The sequence below is a fragment of the Hippopotamus amphibius genome, chromosome 6 (assembly GCF_030028045.1).
Source record: "Hippopotamus amphibius kiboko isolate mHipAmp2 chromosome 6, mHipAmp2.hap2, whole genome shotgun sequence".
Classification (NCBI taxonomy): Eukaryota; Metazoa; Chordata; class Mammalia; order Artiodactyla; family Hippopotamidae; genus Hippopotamus; species Hippopotamus amphibius.
The window spans coordinates 12,267,100-12,291,260 of NC_080191.1; the positions used below are offsets into that span (position 1 = coordinate 12,267,100).

The 24,161-nt window shown below is 34.3% G+C and overlaps 1 protein-coding gene across 4 annotated transcripts in view; it reads right to left on the reverse strand.

Moving 5' to 3' along the window:
• The window catches only part of LIN28B (lin-28 homolog B), a 109,799-nt gene that overhangs the window by 31,880 nt on the left and 53,758 nt on the right, over window positions 1-24,161 (reverse strand). For all 4 annotated transcript variants that reach the window (XM_057739744.1, XM_057739742.1, XM_057739743.1 and 1 more), the window contains exon 3: window positions 11,332-11,516. In XM_057739744.1, coding sequence (XP_057595727.1) covers window positions 11,332-11,516 — 185 coding nt within the window. The remainder of the gene's footprint in view (window positions 1-11,331; window positions 11,517-24,161) is intronic.

Here is a 24,161-nt window from a genome sequence, read left to right on the forward strand (position 1 = left end):
TATTTTACTGTTTATTTTGCTTAGAATAAAACAGCAATCAGAAAATCAACCTAAAATTGTGATTATTTGCCACTTGGCTTCTGACCATTCTCATCAGGCATCTTAGGAGACCTATGCAGCGCCAAATGAAGCTCAGCCCACACAATGTCTTGTGGAGGGTGATGAGAATGGCACATTGTCTGCCCAGTCTGAACAGAGGTCACAGCAGGGAGAGCATCTGCTAAGATAATGTGAATGAAGGAAACAACCATAATTGCCTCATTAAGAGATCTCTGGCCAAATAACCAAAAGAAGAAAGGAAACCTAAAATTAAGTATATAAGAAGGAAAATTTGGGGTAGAATTTAAAAAATGCAGAATTAAGGAGATGTGGGTATTCTACTGGTTTTACTAATTTCCTTAAGTCACTATAAGAATGAATGGAAATGTGGATGCAACAGTTCAGTTATTCAACTCCAGCCCTTGCCAGTCATTAGTAAGAAGCAAAAGATGCAAATTCACAGCTGTCCAGGATACAAACAAATGTAAAATAAAGGGTGGTAGGGAATTGCTTACAAGGGACCCAAACTTAGGAACTAAGATTTAAAGTCTATTTTTAAATTACAATGAAGAGCATACAATTAAAGACATAAGAGGAAAAGAGGTAAAATATAAAAGAGCTAAGTCTAAGAATAGGAGGGAAAAAAGGGGAAAAAAGGGGGGAAAAGGAAATTGTCTCTGCTTAACCATTTACTTTCTTCTATTTTCTATCTCTACCTCTTAAAAATCGATTTTTCTTAAAAGTCAATAATATATAATTATAACTAAATCCTCAGTCACTTTAAATTATATATAATTGAATATATATTTTATTCAACATACTGATAAAATTATTTCATAGTAGAAAGCCAAGGTAAATATTTTCCCAATTTTAATTTAAATTAAGCATCTAAGCTGGATGAAAAACTAAAATGTATGGCAACTGTGACAAATCACTTTTGCATTTCATATTTTGAAATTAAGCTTTATTAACTTAATTTGTATTATACTGTTAACATTGTATAAACAGAATCTCCAAGTGAATTATGATTATTAAATTCTTCTGATTCTAACAAACACAGTAAAATTAGCTTGTTACAACCACAAGCCAGGTTTAAAATAAGCAAACTATTTGATGACTTTGATGTTTTGCACCCAAAATGTGCTGGCTAATTTTTCCATTCCATTGACCATTCCGGTCTTTAAACTGCCTTAATCTCCTGCCCTCAGATGTTGACCTTGTAAGAATAGGGGTCACAGGTCAGACTAGACAGACCTCAAAGGATCTGGACTATCAATTCATGCCTGAGAGATCCCTCCTCCACAACAGGAACCTACTAAACAGCAAATTCCTAAATCTAATCACACAAGTATCAGGGCGAAACAGTTATTTATTGGAATTTGTTGATTTACATTTTTCAAACAACGCCAGCACCTAAAGAGCATTTTTCTTTTTCTTTTGGGAGCAGGTTCTGGGACATAATAAATATGAAAATAAAATCACTGAAAGAACTTTTAATATAAAAACAGATATCCTTAATAAAATGGCACCATTAAACCTAAGTATAGCTTTATTATTTTCAGAAATGCTATGTGGATTTCAAAAAAAATACAGAACTAGAATTCCTAACTGGATTCCTAAGTACCTGGAAAACTTCAAATTATAACACAGAGATAATGAGTGGAAGAGATTATACTGCCCTAGAGGAGGGTGGGAAGGGGAGTGGAGGAGGGTTACCACTAGTTAGTTTTGAGCTCACTTGCTCTAAAGGTGAATGAGGGCATTAAATACATATTTTTTCTTTTTAATAAACAAGTGAAAAAAATACAGTCCTTCAATGAGGACAGACTAAATAGATAAAAACAAAAGCAAAAAAATCTTATGGCTTTCAAATCTTTTTGCAAATTTAAAGAATTTGAAAGCACAAAACAAGGACCCTGTAAAAATAACTCTTCTATCATACATCTTTATTTTTTTTTGAAGGCAAGTTAGCTCTTCTGAGCTGAGAATAATTTAGACATTTATAATGAGTTTTTATTTACATTCACTTTCGTCTTTCTGGCCATAAATGGTAAATACAACATAATGTACCATTCTAACACCATTTTAATACTGGGCTTATAAGCAACGTCAAATTTCAATATCAATTTTTAAGTTTAAATGAAAAGCATCTTAAAAATGATAAATTAACAAGTTTTTCTAACACGAACAAATGAAAGGAATTTCCTACACTTCCATGCCAAAAGCAGTAATACTGAGCATCATAACAATTAACTTTCTTTCTAAACAAAATACATTAAAACTTCAACTCACGTAGAAAATCAAGACGCTTACTTATGTGCTAATGCAGTGATGCAAACGTATTATTGCCTGAAATGGAATGAAAGCAATGGAACGTTGGTATGATTTTCTAAGTTATTTTAAAAATCTCAAGTCAACATTGTTGAAAGGGAACTTGCATTATTATGAATAGCACTTCTTGGACTGTGTGGTTGGGTCAAAAGATGTGGAAGGTTAAGTAGAACAAAGAAGACAGTCACTATGCTAGAAAAAAATGAGAATAAAAAAGGAGGTTAAAAAAACCCATAAATAAAAAAACACAAAGTTACATTTATACACCCAATATATATATATCTATTATGTATATATGCATTTCAAATATTTTTAATCACACATACTTTTATTCTTTAATTATTGAGGATCAAAATGATTTACCCTATATAGAAACATTTCCAGACCATTTGTTTCAGTTCACATCCTTTTTACTAATGTAATACATTCATTAATATGAACTGAAATTTTATTACATAAAATATTTAATTCTATATTATAGGTTGACATGATTATTTCATATAAATAGGAAATATAGTGACAAATAAATAAAATCATCATTCTACTATCTTCCCCTACAATTTCATTCTATTAGAAGTTACCTCTTTTTTCTCATAGTAAATTGTAGCTCTTTAAAGAATAAAAAGATACCAAAATATAAGCCACTTTTTGAGAATAAGTTTTAAAATCTTTTATTAACAACCTCATGTTAGTACAAGGAGAGCTTTTATAAGATCATTAAATCTTTTTACTCTTCTGATAATGAACATAAGAAAAAGTAAACAGCAAATATAAATCAAAAATTATTTCATTTAAAATTTTAAGAAAATATTTTAAATGGAAAATAAAACAAGTTAACATTTACTGCTATTACATAGCTTAACACTAGTAACAGCATGTAAAATTCAGCAGAATTAAGACAGAATAAAAAAATAAAACCACTTTCTTTTGTAAATACTTTACTTAAAATTAAGATAGAATCTTTAAAATTATTTTTTATTTCTTGCCACAGAAACATAAATCTTCACCAACTGTGACTGTATATACATAGAGAATAGAGAACAAATAAGTTCTCTTAAGTGACGAAACCAAATTTTGAATCTGTTAAATATATTAATTCCATGTAATAAACACTTTAAAGTTTAAAATTTTTAACCTGAAATGACAGAAATTTCTCTTCCTAATTTAAAAACATTTCAAGAGAAAAGATATAGTTTTCAACAGACGGTGTTTGAACAATTCATATTATTCACAGGCAAATGAGCCTAGACCTCAACCTCACACCTCACACAGGGGAAGAAACCTTGTGGTTAATTAAATCTGGTGTTAATCAAAGATTTTTTAAACAATGACAAAAAAAATAAAAGACTGAAAAACATCTATCAAAATTTAAAACTTTTGCTCTGTGAGAGATACTTAAGAGATTGGAAAGATAAACCACAAACTCAGAAAAAATGTTTGCAAATCACATATCTCAGGACTTGTACCCACAATTATTATAAAGAGCTCTCAAAATGCAGCAATAAGAAAACAGTCCAGTAAAAAATGGGCAAGATATATGAAGAGACACTCACTGATGAGGCTATAAGGATGACACACACATAAAATGGAGCTAAACATCAGTAGCTAGCTACTCGGGAAATAGAAACTAAAACCATGAGATATCACTGCATGATTAGAATGTTTAAAATTCTTTAAAAACTACTGATAATAACCAAATGCTGGTCAAGATGCAGAGCAACTGGAACGCTCATGTTTGTTGGTGGGAATTCAAAATAGTACAACAAATCTGAACAAAAATCTGGTAGTTTCTTATAAAGTTAAACATACACCTACAACCAGATTATCCAACAATCTCACTCCTAGATAAATGAAAACTTATGTTCACACAAAAACCTGTACATAAATGTCTGCAGCAGCTCTAGTCATAACTGCCAAACTGGAAACTACCTTAATGCCCTTCAACAGATGAATGGAAAAACAGTGCTATATCCATACAACAGAATACTACTAAGCAATAAAAAGGAATGAACCAATAGTAGTCCCCCTTATCTGTGAGGGATACACTGAAGGACCCCCAAGTGAATGCCTGAAACCACGGACAGTACCAACCCCTATATATGAGATGTTTTTTCCTATACACAGATACCTATGATAAAGTTTAACTTATAGAGTGGGCACAAGAAGAGATACAATAATAACTAATAATAAGATAGAAACATTATAACTACACTATAATAAAAGTTATATGAATGTCTCTCAAAACATCTTACTGTATAAATTTAATGCCTTTCCCGTTTTAACTATGCACTTATCATGCACTGTGGCCGTAACTTTTACAGTTTGGGGTACAACAGCAAAACTATCACAAATTTCTTTTTCCTTCTTCACAATTTCACGGATTGAAGATTCCTTCATATCACATCTTAGCAACCTCAGCACATGATTTTTTTCTTCCTCATTAAGTCAACAACTTTCTACTTTTCACTTAAAAGAAGTACTCTGTGGCTATTATTTAGCATATCCAAATTGCCAGCATCACTACCCCTGTGCTTTGGAGCCATTACTAAGTAAAAGAAAAAGGGTTATTTCAGCATAAGCACTTCAAAATCATGACAGTCAATCTGATATCCAAGATGGCTACTAAGTGACTAATGGACAGTATATGCTGGACAAAGGGATGATTCAGGTCCCGGGTGGAACAAACCAAATGGTGCACGATTTCATCACACTACTCAGAACAGTGGACAGTTTAAAACTTATGAATGCTTTATATCTGGAATTTTCCATTTAACATTTTTGACAGCGTTGACCATGGATAACTGAAACTCCAGAAAGCAAAACTGAGGATAAGGTGGGGGAATACTGTATTGATACAGTATTGGATGAATTTCAAAGCTATTATGCAGAGTAAAAAAATCTAATTTCAAAATGTTACAAATGAACTAAGTCCAAGTTAGTAGAAGGAAGAAAATAAAGACCACAGTGGAAATAAATGAAATAGACTAAAAAGACAATAAAAAAGATAAATGAAATTAAGAACGGATATTTTGAAAAGATAAACAAAATAGACAAAGCTTGAGCTAAACTTACGAGAGAACCCAAATAAATAAAGTTGGAAATGAAAGAGAAGACATTACAACTGATACGACAGAAATACAAAGGATTATAAAAGACTACCATGAGCAATTATAAACCAACAAATTGAACAAACTAAAAGAAATAGGTAAATTCCAAGAAACATATAACCTATCAAGCCTGAATCATGAAGAAATAGAACATCTGAACATATCAATTACTAGTAAGCACACTGAATCAGTAATCAAAAACATCCCAACAACAACAAAAAGTCTGCTACCACGTGGCTTCATTGATGAATTCTACTAAACATTTAAAGAATAATTAATATCGATGCTTAGGGGCTTCCCTGGTAGCCCAGTGGTTAAGAATCTGCCTGCCAACGCAGGGGACACAGGTTCAATCCCTGGTCCGGGAAGATTCCACATGCTGCGGAGCAACTAAGCCTGTGTGCCACAATTACTGAGACTGCGCTCTAGAGCCCATGAGCCATAAGTAATGAGACCACATGCCACAACTGCTGAAGCCTGCATGCCTAGAGCCTGTGCTCCGCAACAAGAGAAGCCACTGCAATGAGAAGCCTGTGTACCACAACGAAGAGTGGCCCCCACTCTCCGCAACTAGAGAAAGCCCACGTGCAGTAATGAAGACTCAACATAGCCAATAAATTGGAAGAAAAAAAAAGGAATAAATTAAAAACAAAAGAATTATCAATCCTTAAACTCTTCCCGAAAATCAAAGGGGAGGGAACACTTCCAAACTCATCTTATGAGACCAGCATTACCCTGATACCAAAACCAGACATGAATACTACGAGAAAAGAAAATTACAGGTCAATATCCCTGATGAACACAGATGCAAAATCCTCAACAAAATATTAGAAAACCAAAGTTCAACAATAGGTTAAAAAGGTCCTACATCACAATCAAGTGGGATTTATTCCAGAAATACAAGGATGATTCAACATCTGTAGATCAATCAATGTGGTATGACACATTAACAAAATGAAGGATAAAAGCCATATGATTATCTCAATAGATGAAGAAAAAGCATTTGACAGAATTCAACATCTATTCATGGTAAGAACTTTCAATAAAGTATGTGTAGAGAATGTACCTCAACATAATAAGGGCCATATATGACATACACAGCTAACATTATACAATGGTGAAAAGCCAAAAGCTTTCCTCTAAGATCAGGAACAAGACAAAAACACCCATTCTTGCCACCTGATTCACATAGTACCAGAAGTCCTAGACAGAGAAGTTATGTAAGAAAAAGAAAGAAAAGCATTCCAAATTGGAAAGAAAAAGTAAAACTGTCTCTACTTGCAGATAACAAGGTATTACACATAGAAAACTTCAAAGACTACACCAAAACACTGTTAGAACTAAAAAATGAATTAAATAAATTTGCAGGATAAAAACTCAATATACAAAAATCAGTTGATTTTTATACACTAACAACAAACTATCAGAATGGAAAATTAAGAAAACAACCCCATTTACAATTGCATGAAAAGAATGAAAATACCTAGGAATAAATGCAACCAAAGAAGTGAAATATGTATATATGTCACCTACAAGACACTGATGAAAGAAACTGAATAAAACACAAATAAATGGAAAGATTTCTGTGCTCATGGATTAGAAGAATTAATACTATTAAAAAGTCCATTCCACCCAAAGTAATCTACAGATTCAATGCAACTCTTACTAAAGTTACAATGGAATTTTGCACAGAAATAGTACAAACAATCCTAAAAGTCATATGGAACCACAAAAGACCCTGAAGAGCCAAAAAAATCTTGAGAAAGTGCAAAAATCTGGAGGCATCACACTCTCTGATTTCAAACTGCATCACAAAACAACAGTATTCAAGCAGTATGGCATTTGGCATAAAAACAGAAACATAGATCAATGGAACAAAATAGATATTTAAGACAGAAACGCACACATATATGGGCAATTAATTGACAACAAAGGAACCACGAATATACAATGGGGAAAGGACAGTCTCTTCAATAAATGGTATTGGGAAAACTGGAGAGCCACATGCAAAGGAATGAAATTGCATTACTACCTTACTCCATACATGAAAACGAATTCAAAACAGATTAAAAACTTGAACATAAGACCTGAAAAATAAAACTCCTAGTAGAAAATATAAGGCCTAAGCTCTTTGACAACAGTCTTGGCAATGATTTCTTATATTCGATACCAAAAGCAAAGGCAACAAAAGCAAAAATAAACAAATGGAACTACATCAAACTAAAAAGCTTCTGCACAGCAAAGGAAACAATTAACAAAAAAGAAAACCTATAGAATGGGAGAAAATATCTGCAAATCATCTATCTGATAAGGGGTTAATATCCAAAGAATACAAAGGATTTATACCTGTTAATAGCAAACAAGCAATCCAATTTAAAAATAGGCAGAGGCCATTTACAATCACATAAAAAAGAATAAAGTACCTAAGCATAAATCTAACTAAGGAGGTAAAAGATCTGTACTCAGAAAACTATAAGACACTGATGAAGGGAACTGAAGAGGACACAAACAAAGGGAAAGATATACCGTGTCCATGGACTGGAAGAATTAATATTGTTAAAATGACCATAGTACCCAAGAATCTACAGAATCAATACAATCTCTATCAAAATGCCAACAGCATTTTTCACAGAACTAGAACAAATAATTTTAAAATTTGGATGGAAACACAAAAGGCCCTGAATAGCCAAAACAATCTTGAGAAAGAAGAACGGAGCTAGAGGAATCATGCTCCCTGATTTGAGACTATACTACAAACCTACAGTAATCAAAAGAGCATGGTACTGGCACAAAACCAGACACATAGATCAATGGAACAGGATAGAAAGTCCAGAAATAAACCCACACACTTATTGTCAATTAATCTATGACAAAGGAGGTAAAAATATACAATGGGGACAAGACAGTCTTCAGTAAGTGGTGCTGGGAAAACTGGACAGCAGCATGTAAAACAATTAAATTAGAACATTTTCTAACATCATATACAAAAATAAACTCAAAATGCATTAAAGACCTAAATGTAAGACTGGAAGCTATAAAACTCTCAGAAGAAAACAAAGGGAGAACAAAGTTTATGCCTTTGACATAAACTACAGCAATAATTTTTTGGATCTGTCTCCTAAGGCAAAGGAAACAAAAGCAAAAATAAACAAATGGGACCTAATGAAACTTAGAAGCTTTTGCACAACAAAGGATACCACTGACAAATGAAAAGACAACCTACTGAATGGGAGAAAATATTTGCACATGATATTATCAATAAGGTGTTAATATCCAAAATATATAAATAGCTCATACAACTCCACATCAAAAAACAAAAACAAACAACCCACTGAAAGTGAGCAAAATACCTTAACAGACATTTTTCCGAAGAAGGCATACAGACTCACCATTGCTAATCATTAGAGATATGCAAATCAAAACCACCATGAGATGTTACCTCACACTTTTGTGGAAACTGTTTAAAGTTTTAAAATATATTACAGATGCATAACACTGTAATATCATGCTTTATCTTTCCTATCAAAATAAATAATACTCCCTTAATAGGAATCCAATACCGGTCCATATTAAAGCTTCCCCAGGTTTCCCCTGGCAGCCACCAATCTGTTCTCTGTATATAAGAGCTTGGTTTTTGTTTTTAGATTCTACATATAAGGGACATCATATAGTAGTTGTAAGGGAGATCATACCATATTTTTGTGATATGGTATTTGAACATATAGTATTTTACTTAGAGTAATGCCATTGAGGTTCATCCATGTTGCCACAAATGGCAAGATTTCACTCTTTTTTACGGCTGAACAAACAGTCCATTGTGTGTGTGTGTGTGTTTGTGTGTGTACATATGTATGTGTGTGTGTATATATATATATTTTACAAGCTGAAAAAGATGTTTCCTATCTGACACAAAAGATTAACATGGTAAGTATACAAAGAGAATGTGAAATAACAGGAAATGTATATTGGTCTCTGCCCCTGGTTCCTGGCACAGAGCTCCTAAAACCCTTGTAATTTCCTAACTGATAAGAACACTAGGAGCACCTCTGTTTCTAGTTGAAGTCTTTGACCTCTGTTCCTGACACAGGGCTACTGAAACCCTTGTAATTTCCTGGGTGATAGGAGGGTCTTCTGTTCTAATGAGGTGACACTGGGTGAGCTCTTGGATGGCTCGTGAGTGAGGGCTGGTCACTGGAAAGACCAAGCTAAGATTAGAAGCTTGGGATTTTCAGCCACACCCCCAATTTTCTTAGAGAAGGGGAAGGGGCTGAAAATCAAGCCTATGTGATGAAACCTCCGTAAAATCCCAAAAGAACGAAATCCAGAGAGCTTCCAGGTGGGCGAACACATCCACACTGGGAGGGTGATGCACTCCAACCCCCTGGGAACAGACGCTCCTGTGCTCGGGACCCTCCTAGACCTCGCCCTGTGTATCTCTTTATCTGTCTGTTCAACCGTATCCTTTATGGGCTGTTATCATAACTGGTAAATGTAAGCATTTCCCTGAGTTCTGTGAGTTGCTCTAGCAAATTAATTAAATTTGAGGAGGGGGTTGTGGACACCTCTGATTTGTAGCCAACTCAGAGAGAAGTTGCGGGTACCCTGGGTTACTTGCAACTGGCATCTGAAGTGTGGTAGCACAGTCTTGTGGGACTGAGCCCTTAACCTGTGGGACCTGACACTATCTGAAGGTAGACAGTGTCAGAATTGAGTTAAACTACAGGACACCAAGCTGGCATTGTGGAGAATTGCTTGGTGTGGGGAAAAACTTCCACACATTTGGTGACCAAAAGTGAAGTATTCTGTGTAAAAGCAATGGAAACACAAAGGACAGAAATACAATAAGGAAGAACTGAGTTTTTCCTGGCATAGGAAAGAACTTAGAAATCAATCAAACTAAAGTCTCAGTAAAAACATAAGCAAAGGACAAGAAACATGCAATTCATGGAAGAAAAAAAATAAAAATGAAAATTAACATATAAAAATATATTTAACCTTAATCAAAGGATGCAAAGAAAAAAAGTGAGTCGCATTTCTTAATCTATGTAATTGGAAAAGATTAAAAGACACTTTATTTAATAAGCAGTCTCACTTTTAAAGGGGTTGTACATTGGCCCTAACCATTTCTGCAGAGCAGATTGGAAATAGATATCAACATTTTTTAAGTGTATAGTTTTTGATCCAGATTTTTTCAGTATTAGGTATTTATCCCTTATGATATAATCAGACATTTTTTTTAAATGTATACATAAGGATTCTTACTGTGGTAGTATCCACAAATTAAAAATATGGTAAATAGCCTAAATTTAACAATTAAATTAACATAGCTTTGTTTAAATTTTGATACATTCCCACGGTGGTAATTTATGCAGGTGCTGAAGACTGACATGTCCCACAACACACTAAGTGAAAAAAAATGCGAGTTTCAAAAATACTGCATATATGTTATAATTCTCACCTGTCATTAAGACTTTCGGTGAGACTTATCTTTTCAAAACAGACAAAACAATAAATGTATTTTCATTTGAAAAACAGATGAGGTGTTACGATGTAGAGGGGCACCTCTATCTATCGGGAACTTCAACTCCCCATTTGCGGTCTCTGAACGGTCTGGTAGAAACTATAGCTGGGGGACTGTCTAGTGCTCAATGCTGAAGGCTCAGTTAAGAATATTTTGCAAAGAGTTCAAATTGCAAGACAGCCTATATTTCTGATAAATTCTATTCAAATACTCAGTGGTGGCATTTTATTTTATTGTGGCTAGATTTAACAGCATAATAAAAATATAAATTAAAATTTCAGAAATCTTTTCCAAATACAATAAACTCACAGGCTAACAAAGTAAAATGATTACCTGTCTCCCTTTGGTTTTCTTTTTTGTAGTGTCTTCCCTTTGGGTCTTCTTTCGCTTCCTAAACAGGGGCTCCCACCAGGTCCTGTTACCCGTATTGATTCAAGGCCTTTGGAAGATTTTTTAAATGTGAATTCCACTGGTTCTCCTTCTTTTAGGCTTCTAAATCCTTCCATGAATAATTTGCTCTGCGAAGAGCAGGGGAGGGAGGGAGAGAGAAAGAGAGATCATGATTATTAATGCTTTATAAATTATCTCTGTGATTTTAAGATGAACGTAGCAAGATATCCCCAGTTATTCATTACTAAGTGTAAAATCTCTTTTTTTTTTAAAGTTCAGTGAAAGGCATACCTTTTCAAAAGTTTCCTGTTATAATGCTAGCAGTGGGAGAATAATACCATTTTTAAAGGAATTTGGCAATACTTTTTGACCCAGCAATTCCACCTCAAGGACTCTCTTATAGATGTATTCACAAAAAGGTCCCTCCACCCGCATAACACACATAAACCTATATCAAAATTCACTACAGCACTGCTGTCTGGTAGAAAAATTACAGCTACCCTAATGTCCATCAATGGGAAACTCATTAAATAAATTATAGCAGAGGTATATAATGTAACACTATTTAGCCCTTAAAAGATCTATATGAATTAATGTGGGGAATATAAACATGTAATTCTGCTGAGTAAAAAAAATAAGGGTAAAGAACAGTGTGTCTACCATAATACCATCCATGTAGAGAAGTTTTTAAAAGACACGTTTACTTATGTGGCAGCGGGGTCTGGAACAACCCAGAGCAAATCATAAAGTCATTTTTCTCTAGTTCTTTTTTGGGAAAGCAGGGAAGCTTTTGGATACACACATTATCGTGCTGTTTGAGCTTTTTTGTAATTTCAAAGATACTTGGTTTTTACCAAAAAAAGTTTCCCGATTGCAGAAGTGTAACTTTGGTTACAAATAATTGGCTCTTTAAATCTAACCATCAAAGTCAACATGACAATTCAAACTATACTAAAATAATTAAATAATTCTAATTTAGTTATTTCTTCAAATCTCCTTGTATACATTTCACAGATCTAATTTCAAGTACGATGTAGTTCTTAAAGACTTTTCTGAATTTGGGGGCAAAAGGAAGCAAATCTGAATATAGTAGGTAGGAGACTCTGGTTCAAGTCCAGTTCTTTAAGAAAACAGGCATGCAGCTTTGAATGAGTCGTTTATCTCTTTTCTGTTTATCTGTAAAATTAAGGGATTTGAGTTTCCCCACATGTGTTTAGAGGAACAATGGTTCTGAAAAAGATTCCATGAAAAAAGGATCTGGTGGTCAAATAAGTTTGTGAATTGCTAAACGTAGTTTCTTCTTAGTTGAATTATATTAACATATTGGAGTCTCTGAGATTTCACACCATCCCCCCAACTCCACAGAAATAAAAATCTTGTTTAACTGTGTTTAACCCAGCAGTTTCCCAACCTAATTGATCCCAGAGACCTTTTTTTTTTTTATAACTACAGATGACTAACATACTTAGGAAATGCTGGACCAGAAAAATCTTCACCCTTCCCAAGTCCATGTCTCTAAAGGCAGCTAAATAATTACATATAACCAAATAATTACATGGAAAAGATAAAAACAGCACTTCAAATTTCAACGCAAAAGGAGACTATTCATTGTGAAAGTAATACAACACATGATAACAGGATTTTTCACCAGTTTCTAGTGCAGGTCATCTGACACTGAGAAATCCTTCACATCAAAGTATAACTCAGCAGCACCTTTTCTGCTCTCCGATGCTATGCAGGAATCAGAAGGAAAAAAATCATCACAACTGCCTACACACTGTAAACTTTTTTTAAATTACTGTTTTTAAAACTTTATATAATATTTCCAAATCTTCTATTTTTTTTCTCCTAAGCTCTCTCCTCACTAATTATAAATAGTCCTTTGCTTTCATTTCCCTTCTCACGCTCCACTCTAGAAAGTGCAGATTATCAAATCAGATGAAGTGGAGCACAGGTCAACTACTTTAATTAAGAGAAGAGAGGGATGGCAGTCTTAATTAGAGCTATCATATGTTCATGCTTTGTGTAATCACAATTCTGTCACTTATTTCCTCATGGTTCCTAGTGTATGGGTACGCTTAATTTGATTTCATTTTCTATTATTACAATTCTTGATATGTATCATTTGTAAGTGAAGTGCTTTTCTGAATCTAAAGTAAAATCCTGCTCTTACTAACTTTTGGCTATTCTTCATGATATTCTAAAAGAAAACTTTTTTTTTTTTATTCTATCATAGACTCCCTTCCTTCCCCAAATGAGTACATAAGGCAATTTAGATTCACAAAAATTGACAAAAATAATAATAATAATATCCTTAAGAAAATACAATGGCTGTGCAAGAAAAGGACAAGAATTCACAGAGAATGTTCTGTCTTTGCTATTACACCAAAATTGCTGCTACGTAAGTGGGAAACATTTGTTGAAAGATGGGGAATTAGCTCATTTTATTTCTTCACAAAAATCAACTTCTCCCCTTATTAAAGGTGCCTCCATTTTTCCAGTAACACTGGTTTCAATCCTTAGTTTTACCCAACCATTTCTTGAATCATGTGCATTCTTACTTTCACCTGCCCCAAGCATGCCATCGGATTGCCACTGCCCTACTTCTGGCCGTAACCACCTCCTACCTGGATGAGTGTAATAGTTTCTTCATTGCTGCTTCAGCATCAAGTCTCCTCCCTACTCCTTTGCATCTTCCATATCTACATATCTTCTCTGAATAAATCTCAGCCTGTCTCCTGTCTCAAAAAATTTACACTACTTCTCTTAAATTGTAGGTAAGACTACTCATGATGTTACTTCTAGGCATATTTTCCACTTCCTTTCCCATTACTCTAATCAAGCTGGCTGACTTGTACTTCCCTAAACAAAACTGTTTTCTCATCTCTGTACTCCAACTTATACTGGTGAGGATGCATAATTCTCTTAGTCATAGCTGTTAATCAAAATCTTACTCAACATTCAAGGCATAATTCATATGATTCTTTTTGCAACCATCCTCAATTGCCCAAGCTGGAAATTTTCTCCTCTTTCACTTAACTGATTCTTCTACATAGTTTTTATAATACACTGCTGTGTGATGCAGATATTTGTGTATGCCTTACTTTTATTTGCTCTTTTGGATTTATCTTCTCCCGAAGAACACGGATTGTGATATATATCTTAGTATTTCCCAAAAGACTTAACCTAACGTCTGCAAACAACTATCCCTCAATAAGTACTTAAAAGAATTGTAGATTTAGGATCAGTAAGATCATTAATGATTATTCAGTCCAACTCTCATTTGAAAAAAAAGGTGGACTGAATTCTAAAGGGTTAAATGAATTGTTCATGCTACGTCAAATTTCCCAGCTACATAAAATACTTTCTCCTATTTTTTAGTGTCAATGTGATACTGTGCATGGTACCTTTGGAATAAAATGCTCATAGGATTATAATGGTTCATGGTAATAACGTTATTCTCTGACTCCATTCAGAAGTTAATATGGATCTATTTTTTTTCTTGTTCTTCCTTCTTCCAATATTCTCTAATCACTCTTATTGATATGCCTCACAATTCATGATATTCTGTCTATGAAACTCAAGAATGCAGACACACAGATTTTTGTTCAATCTACATGTAAGACTTGCATAAGGCGAGACATTTGGTGTTTGGGCTTACAATGTCATCTGCAACATTTGTTTGGACAAAATAGACATTTATTTTCTATAGGAGAGAATCGCAATTATTGAATGAATAAATGAACAAAGGAATGTAGAAGCGCTTAAGGAAATTTCTGGAAGCTGGAAAGACCGCGGACTGATCAACCACGCTGAAGGAGCCACATCCTAGGAAAACTAACAAAAGGGAGCTGCAATAGAAGGAGGAATCAGCATTCCTCACAGAACTCAGAGAGACTGCTGAGACACTACGCGTACAATGAAAACATAAGGATTAATGGGAAGTTTGTATATGGACTAGATGCCCATTTCATTTCTCCCACCCCTATTCCCCACCTACACATGTGAAAAGAGGCAAACGATACCCCAGCTGCAAATAATGTGAGGCCCTCTTCTTAAGAGGCTGAATGAAATATCTGGATAACTTGTGAAATATTGGACCCTACACACAAACCTCTATTCCTTCTGACAATCTGGAAGCCGCTGGTGCAAAAGCTGTCTCCCTACCCACTTAACCTTAAACCATTCCTGTCTCTCATTCTTACCCCTCATTCATACATATATGAAGGGTCAACCAAGAATCACAAAATATGCAGCATAATGAAGAAAAGCCAAGATAAATGAGGGAACAAAAGAAATTTTATCCAGCATCTAGTTAATATCTCCACAGATATTTGAGATAATATAGTATCAGTAATACAACAACAAAAACAATCAGAGAATTTAAAAAATACTCTCAGTTAAAAAAATTGAGTTGGAAACAAAAGTTTAGAAAATCTCTTGACACATAGGATAAACGGATCCCCCAAAATGAAATATATGACAGAAAGGAGAAATAGAAGATGAATCCAAAGGGGCAAATGTCCACACCTTGGACTAGAGGTCCTGGGAAAGAGAATACAGAAGATGGAGACAGATAAATTATGAAATGAAAACTGATAAATAAATTATGAGAAATTTGATAAATAGATAAAATTATGAGAAAATTTCCCAGAGCTAAAGTGGATGCTAAGGAGAGGCCTATAGTGGGTGGAGTATATTTTATGGACTACATATTGCGGAACCTTTTACACATGAGGTACATTTTTGCGTGCATGAAGAGAGAGTGAGATTTCAATGGAGAGCAAAGACAGTAATTCAAACTGAGCTAATGGTTTAACCATATGCTTGTACAGCAGGATAGTTAATAGATATTTGGGGAAGGCAAGAAGCTTACTTTAAGTGCATTAGTTCGAAGAGGGTGACCACAAATGAGGCTGGAAAATGCAAATTAGAACCAGAAAATGGAAATTTTTGACTGACAAACTATTTTACTCCATATAAAATAAACACCTACTGATACTTTTTTCCTTTCATGAGTTACAAGATCAAATCTGTTTTAAAAAATATAACTTTTTGAGCTCTGCTCCCAGAGATTAATGGTGTTCTAATGTCAGACCACTGTCATTGAAACTGTGTAAGGTTCTGGGGGAGGTTGTTTTTTAATTTATTTTTTATTGAGGTAACATTTGCTTATAACATATGTTCACGCGTACAACCTTATATTTCTACTTCTGTATACTCTACAATGTGCTTACCACCAAAAATTTAGTTTCCACCTATCACCATACAGTTGATCCCTTTTACCCATTTCACCCTCCCTCCCACCCCTACCCCTCTGGTAACCACTGCCCTGTTCTCTGTATCCACATGTTTGTTTTTGTTTGGTTTCCTCAAAAAAAAAGAAAAGAAATATATATATACTCACACACATATAAATATAACTTTTTTGGCAATACCATGGATGTGTGCAGACATGAGGAATGTATGTCTGTTACAAGGGGATGCTTGTTACAGGGGGTGCTTGTTACAAGGTAATGGTCATAGTCTTAGCAAGAGATGGTTACAACTAAACTAAAACATGAAAAGAGAACCTGGTTTTGCAAAGCACATTCTGAGCCATACATATGACCTGCTATGAATTATTACTTGCCTCATGTAACAATTTATTTGTAAATAGATAGTGATGCTATACTAGTAACACAAACATCTTTGCAAGACTCTGCTCTAAGTGCTTCATCACAGGAAAGATTATCTAACACTGTCCGCTGGAAGACAACTCTAAATACCAAAATCTGGCATTTTTAAAACAACCACTCTTGAACAGGCCAATTAATACCTTCTTGATATTTGCCTTACTCTAATTATAACAACAGACTTAAGTGATTCACTTCATTGTTAGGCAGTATAATAAGAATATAATTAAAAGTTAAGTTGTAGAAGAATTTCAGTCCAGTAAATCTGGGTGATATATATATGCTAGAAAAAAAAATTTCTGGGCTTGCCTGGCAGCACAGTGGATAAGAATCCACCTGCCAATGCAGGGGACACGGGTTCGAGTCCTGGTCCGGGAAGATCCCACATAACCGCAGAGCAACTAAGCCCATGCGCCAAAACTACTGAGCCTGTGCTCTAGAGCCCACAAGCCACAAGTAATGAGCCTACACTCTGCAACTATTGAAGCCCACGTGCCTAGAGCCCGTGCTCTGCAGCAAGAGAAGCCATCGCAATGAGAAGCCTGCGCACCACAACAAAGACTAGCCCCCACTCTCTGCAGCTAGAGAAAGCCCATTCGAAGCAATGAAGACCCAATGCAGCCCATAAATTAAAAATAAATAAATAAATAAATTTATTTTTAAAAAAAAGAAAAAATTTCTGGACTATCAGATAATATTAGGAAGCTAAAGAGCTGAAAAGTCAAATATATCTCTTCAATATTTATATATATATATTTATAAAACAAAATTTTTTTCTAAGGTATCTGGAAAAATATATAATTAGTGAAGGGCAATTAATTATTACACAATTTACAGTAGATAGTCCACAATAAGCATGAGTAATGGCCAAGACTCTTAAGGACTATACACTTTTAATCTACATGTCAAAACACTCCAGGAATCATTAAGCCTGAGGTATGCACAAGAACACAACAAAAATATCACTGGACTAAGTATTAGGAGATCTGGGATCTAGCCTTGGCTCCAACAATTAATGTGTTGCATAACAATGGACAAACTGCTTACCATTGGGTGGGTCTCCTTTTCTTTCTGTTACAGAACACAGGTCTCTATCCTTTGTTAAAATATATATATTTTTTTTTTTTAATTTTTTTTTTTATTATTTTATTTTATTTTTTTTGGGGGGTACACCAGGTTCAATCAACTGTTTTTATACACATATCCCCATATTCCCTCTCTTCCTTGACGCCCCCCCCCTCGAGTCCACCCACCCTCCCTGCCCCAGTCCTCTAAGGCATCTTCCATCCTCGAGTTGGACTCCCTTTGTTATGCAACAACTTCCCACTGACTATAAAATATATATTTTTAATTCTATGACTTCACTCTGTCTATGCAGACACAGATCGAAATGAACAAGTAACTATTTTTCAGTCAATGCTGAAATTTCCCTTTATGCATTCTCAAGATTTTAGTTCTTACTTAACTAAAATCCCTTAAGAAAACAGAAGCTAAAAGAAATATGGCAGCCATGTGGAAGTCAATGTTTACTGAGCTTTATCTAAATAGATAAAATCCAGTTTAGCCCCAGTCAAATTACTAAATTTCACATAAATAGGATTAAAAATAATGAGATTTTATAGTTCTCTTGATATTAAAGTAAATCTTAATTAAGTCCCTTCATCTGGCCTGTACTTCAAAACTGAGAAGGATACACTAAAACTGGCAACACTGCTAGAATGGTATTTAAAGAGACATAATGAAAAAAAAATAAAGAGACATAATGGACAGTAGGCAGGGATTAAAGTTGGATTTGAATACTGGTTTGAATCCTAATCCTACTACTTACAACTTCAAACTCCATGACCAGAGACATGTTAAAAAACCCTGTGCTCCAGTTTCCTTATCTGTCTACTGGGGATAATAATATCTTCAAGGAATAAAAAATATCTACTATGGTTATTGTTAGATTCTAAATAATTAATGTGAAATGCCTAGAACAGTGCTTAGCAGACTGAAAAGCCGCTCAATAAATGGGGGTTTATACTATTTTTGTAAGTATCCAGTCTGCATATGGGAGAGAGGTAAGAGAAAACAAACAGGTTCAAGAACTTATTCAAAAGCAGGCACTGTGTATACTACAGTAAAACAGCATGGTACTGGCACAAAAACAGACACCAATCAATGGAACAGAATAGAGAACCCAGAAATAAACCCACACACCTATGGTCAATTAATCATCGACAAAGAAAGCAAGAATATACAGTCTCTTCAGCAACTGGTGTTGGGAGAGCTGGACAGCCGATGTAAATCAGTAAGATTAGAACCTCACAAAAATAAACTCAAAATGGCTTGAAGACTTAAATATAAGACACGACACCACAAAACTCCTAGAAGAGGACATAGGCAAAACATTCTCTGACATAAATCATACCAATGTTTTCTTAGGTCAGTCTCCCAAGGTACTAGAAATAAAAACAAAAATAAACAAATGGGACCTAGTCAAACTTACAAGCTTTTGCACAGCAAAAGAAATCATAAACAAAATGAAAAGACAACCTACGGACTGGAAGAAAATATTTGCAAACAATGCAAGCAACAAGGGCTTAATTTCCAAAACATACAAGTAGCTCATACAACTCAATAACAACAACAAAAACCCCGAACAACCCAATCAAAAAATGGACAGAAGACCTAAAGCGACATTTCTCCAAAGAAGACACACAGATGACCAACAGGCACATTAAAAGATACTCAACAAGGTGGGGGGGGAGTCAAGGAAGGGAGGGAATACGGGGATATGTGTATAAAAACAGATGATTGAACTTGGTGTACCCCCAAAAAATAATAAAAAAAAATAAAAAAATAAAAAAATTAAAAAAATTAAAAATACTCAACATTACTATTAGAGAAGTGCAAATCAAAACTACAGTGAGGTACCACCTCACACCAATCAGAATGGCCATCATTAAAAAGTCCACAAAGAATAAATGCTAGAGAGGGTGTGGAGAAAAGGAAACTCTCCTACCCTGTTGGTGGGAATGTAAATTGGTGTAGCCACTATGGAAAACTGGAGGTACCTTAAAAAACTAAAAACAGAGTTGCCATATGACCTAGCAACCCCACTCCTGGGCATATATCAGGAGAAAACTCTAATTTGAAAAGATACATGCACCCCTATGTTCATAGCAGCACTGTTTATAATAGCCAAGACATGGAAGCAACCTATATGTCCATAACAGATAAACAGATACAGAAGATGTGGTATACATGGAATACTACTCATCCATAAAAAAGAATGAAATAATGCCATCTGCAGCAACATGGATGGACCTAGAGGTTATTATACTAAGTGAAGTAAGTCAGACAAACACAAATACCATATGATACCACTTACATGTGCAACCTGAAATATGACACAAATGAACCTATCTGCAAAACAGAAACAGACTCACAGACAGAGAAAACAAATTGATGGTTACCGAAGGGGAACGGGGTTGAGGGAGGGATAAATTAGGAGTTTGGGATTAGCAGACACAAACTGCTATATATAAAACAGATGAACAACAAGGTTGTATTGTATAGCACAGGGAACTGTATTCAATATCCTATAATAAATCATAATGGGAAAAAACAAAAAACACAGGCACTGTCTGAATGCTTTCATTTGATCCAACCCTTACTCCTTAACCTCACTTGGCAAATGTCTGCACATTACTGAGTTTCAGTTTAATCATGATCTCATCTTCAAACTTTTTTGTGACATCCTTGAGCAAATACAGGTACTTCTTTTTAATTATATATAGCATACGTCACCATAATACTACCATACTGCATTATCATGTGTCTGTCTTCTTCTAAGGCTACAAATTTCCCAAAAAGAAATACCACAGGGACTTCCCTGATGGTCCAGTGGGTAAGACTCTGCACTCCCAATGCAGAGGACCTGGGTTCCATCCCTGGTCAGGGAACTAGATCCTGCATGCATACTGCAACTAAGAGTCCTCATGCTGCAACTAAGATCTGCATGCTGCAACTAAAAGATCACACATGCCACAACTAAAGATTCCGTGTGCCACAACTAAGACCCAGCGCAGTCAATATAAATAAATAAATATTTTTTAAAAAAGAAATACCATTATTTTTCATTTAATCCCCATGCCTAAAACCATCCCTGAAACACAGCAGGTACTCAATATATATACAAGGCAGAGGAAGAGAATCAGAGTGGTGAGAAGCAAAGCAAAGTGGGAGAGAAGAAGGACAAAGTAGCTGTGACTTTGTTTCTTTTAGATGAGGACATTGAGAGGTCAAATCTGATGAATGGTACAGCCAGGACTCAAAGCACACCAAAAGCCCTTGTATACCATGATGCCTAGTGTAACATTCTCCAGAATATTTCAGCTGTCCTTCAACACCAAGGTCGCAGCATTAAGTTTAGAATCTCGAAGCTGCAGGCCTCTGGCAGGCCTCTCAACGCACGTTCATCTTTTATCCCTTAATTGTTTCACTTAATGCTTTTTAAAAATTTTCTGTAAAACTTAGCTGATACATTAAATTGTAAGAACTGGACCCTTTTATTGTAGGATATCTTATTTTTATTGTCTCCCTTTGAAAATCAGAGGTACTTAATACATGATGGCTAAATAAAAAAAATTTTAAACTCCCAATCAAATCTAACCTTCAATGATATTCATGTTTCATCAATTCTATATTTCTTTTATATATTAATGAATAATTCTTATATTATAATACATATTTAGATTAAGTATTTATAATATAGTTATAATATATACAATTACATATATATAATTAGATCTTACTCATAAAAAAACACTTCTCAACAAATGGTGCTGGACCAACTGGACAATTACATGTCAAAAAAAAAAAAAGATTCTATACAGTTCCTATATCTTTCACAAAAATTAATTCAACATGAATTACAGATTTAAATTTAAAACACAAAACTATAAAACTCCCAGAAGATACCATAGAAGAAAACCTAATGACCTTATGTATGAGGAAGACTTTTTAAATATAATACCAAAGGCACAACCCATGAAAAAAATAATTGATAACCTGGACTGCATTAAAATTAAAAACTTCTGCTCTGCAGAAGACAATGTCAAGAAAATGAGAAGATGAATCACAGACAGAAAAATATGAGTAAAAGATACATCTGATAAAGGATTGTTATTTAAATATACAAAGAACTCTTAAAACTCAACAATAAGAAAATGAACAACCTGATTAAAAAATGGGCCAAAGATCTTAGCAAACATCTCACTAAAAGATATAAAGATGGCAAACAAACATATGAAAAGATGCTCTATATCATATGTCATCAGGTAAATGTAAATTAAAATGAAATATGATTATATACCTATTAGAATGGCCAAAATCTGGAACACCAAATGCTGTCAAGGATATTTAGCAACAAGAACTCATTCATTGCTGGTAGGAATGCAACACTGTGCAATCAGTCTGGAAGACAGTTTCAGCAATTACTTAACAAAACTAAACATACTCCTACCATACAATCCAGCAACTGCATGTCACTCCTTAGTATTTACTCAGAGAAGCTGAAAACTTATGTCCACACAATAACCTGCATACAAATGTCTGAAGCACCTTTACTCATAACTGTCAAGACCTGGAATCAACAAAGATGTCCTCAGTAGGTGAATCAATAAATAAACTGCCGTACATTTGGACAACGGAATATTATTCACCACTGAAAAGAAATGAGCTATCAAGCCATGACAACACATGGAGGAACCTTAAATGCATATTATTAAGTGAAAGATGTCAACCTAAAAAGGCTACATACTGTCTGATTACGATTACATAACTTTGTGGAAAAGGTAAAACTATGGAAACAGTAAAAAAAAAAAAGATCAGTGTTTTCCAGGGATGTGGGGAAGGATGGCTGATGAATGGGTAGAACACAGAGGATTTTTAGAGCAGTAAAAATATTCTTATGATATTATAACAATGATACATATCATTATACATTTGATCAAACCCATAGAACATACAACATCAAGAGAGAATCCTAAAGTAAATTATGGACTTTGGGTGATTACAATATGTCATCGTAGGTTCAACAACTATAACAAATGTACCACTCCGGAAGGAAATGTTGATAACCAGTGAGGCTATGCATGTGTAGGAGCAGAGGGTATATGGAAAATCTCTGTACTTTTATCTCAATTTTGCTATGAACCTAAAACTGCTTTTAAAAAAATAAAGTCTTAAAGAGCATAACTTAAGATGTCATGGAAATAAAAATGATTTTCTAAAAAATATATCACAGATTTTATTCTAAGTGTGGTAGGATGCTAAGTCTATGCATATTATGAAAAGTTTAAGGATGTACACTGTAAACCAAGACAAATATTTCTCAACCTGTTTTTCATCATCCCTTCATAAGAAGATTTTTTTCTTATTTGCCTCCTCCATGAAACTTTAATAACACAGAAATACTAAATATTTACTTCTGTACTGTGGCTCTCTGAAGGGCCACAAACTACTATAACATCTAGGATGTTTTTTGCCCTTATTCCTAAAACCAATTTTCACATTCTTGTGATATCATCCTCTTTGAGAATGCAAGCCTTAGATCAACTCCCCAAAATAATACAAAAATGTATAATTGAGAAGCCAATGGATGAATTAAAATGGAATTTTAAAAATATCATACTAACACAGAAGAAGGCAGAAACAGAAGAAAATAGGTACCAAAAGAAAAAAAAAACAAAAATCCAGACGGGATAAACAAAAAATAGCAATGTGGTAGATCTAAATCAAAGTATATAAATAAATACATTATGTGTACATGAACTTAAAACACAACAATTGACAGAATGGATAAAAAGGGCAAGATCTGACTATGTGCTGTGTGCAAAAGAACTACCTTAATACAAAGATACAGCACACTTTAAAAAAATAGAAGATGGAAAAAACATAACATGAAAACAATAAGCAATAAGAAGGCTACAGCTATGTTAATAACAGTAAAGGTGACTTTAAGACAGAGTACTACCAGAAATAAAGACGGACATTTCAAAATGAAATAAAACACAACTTGCTAAGAAATCATAATAATCATAAATATGT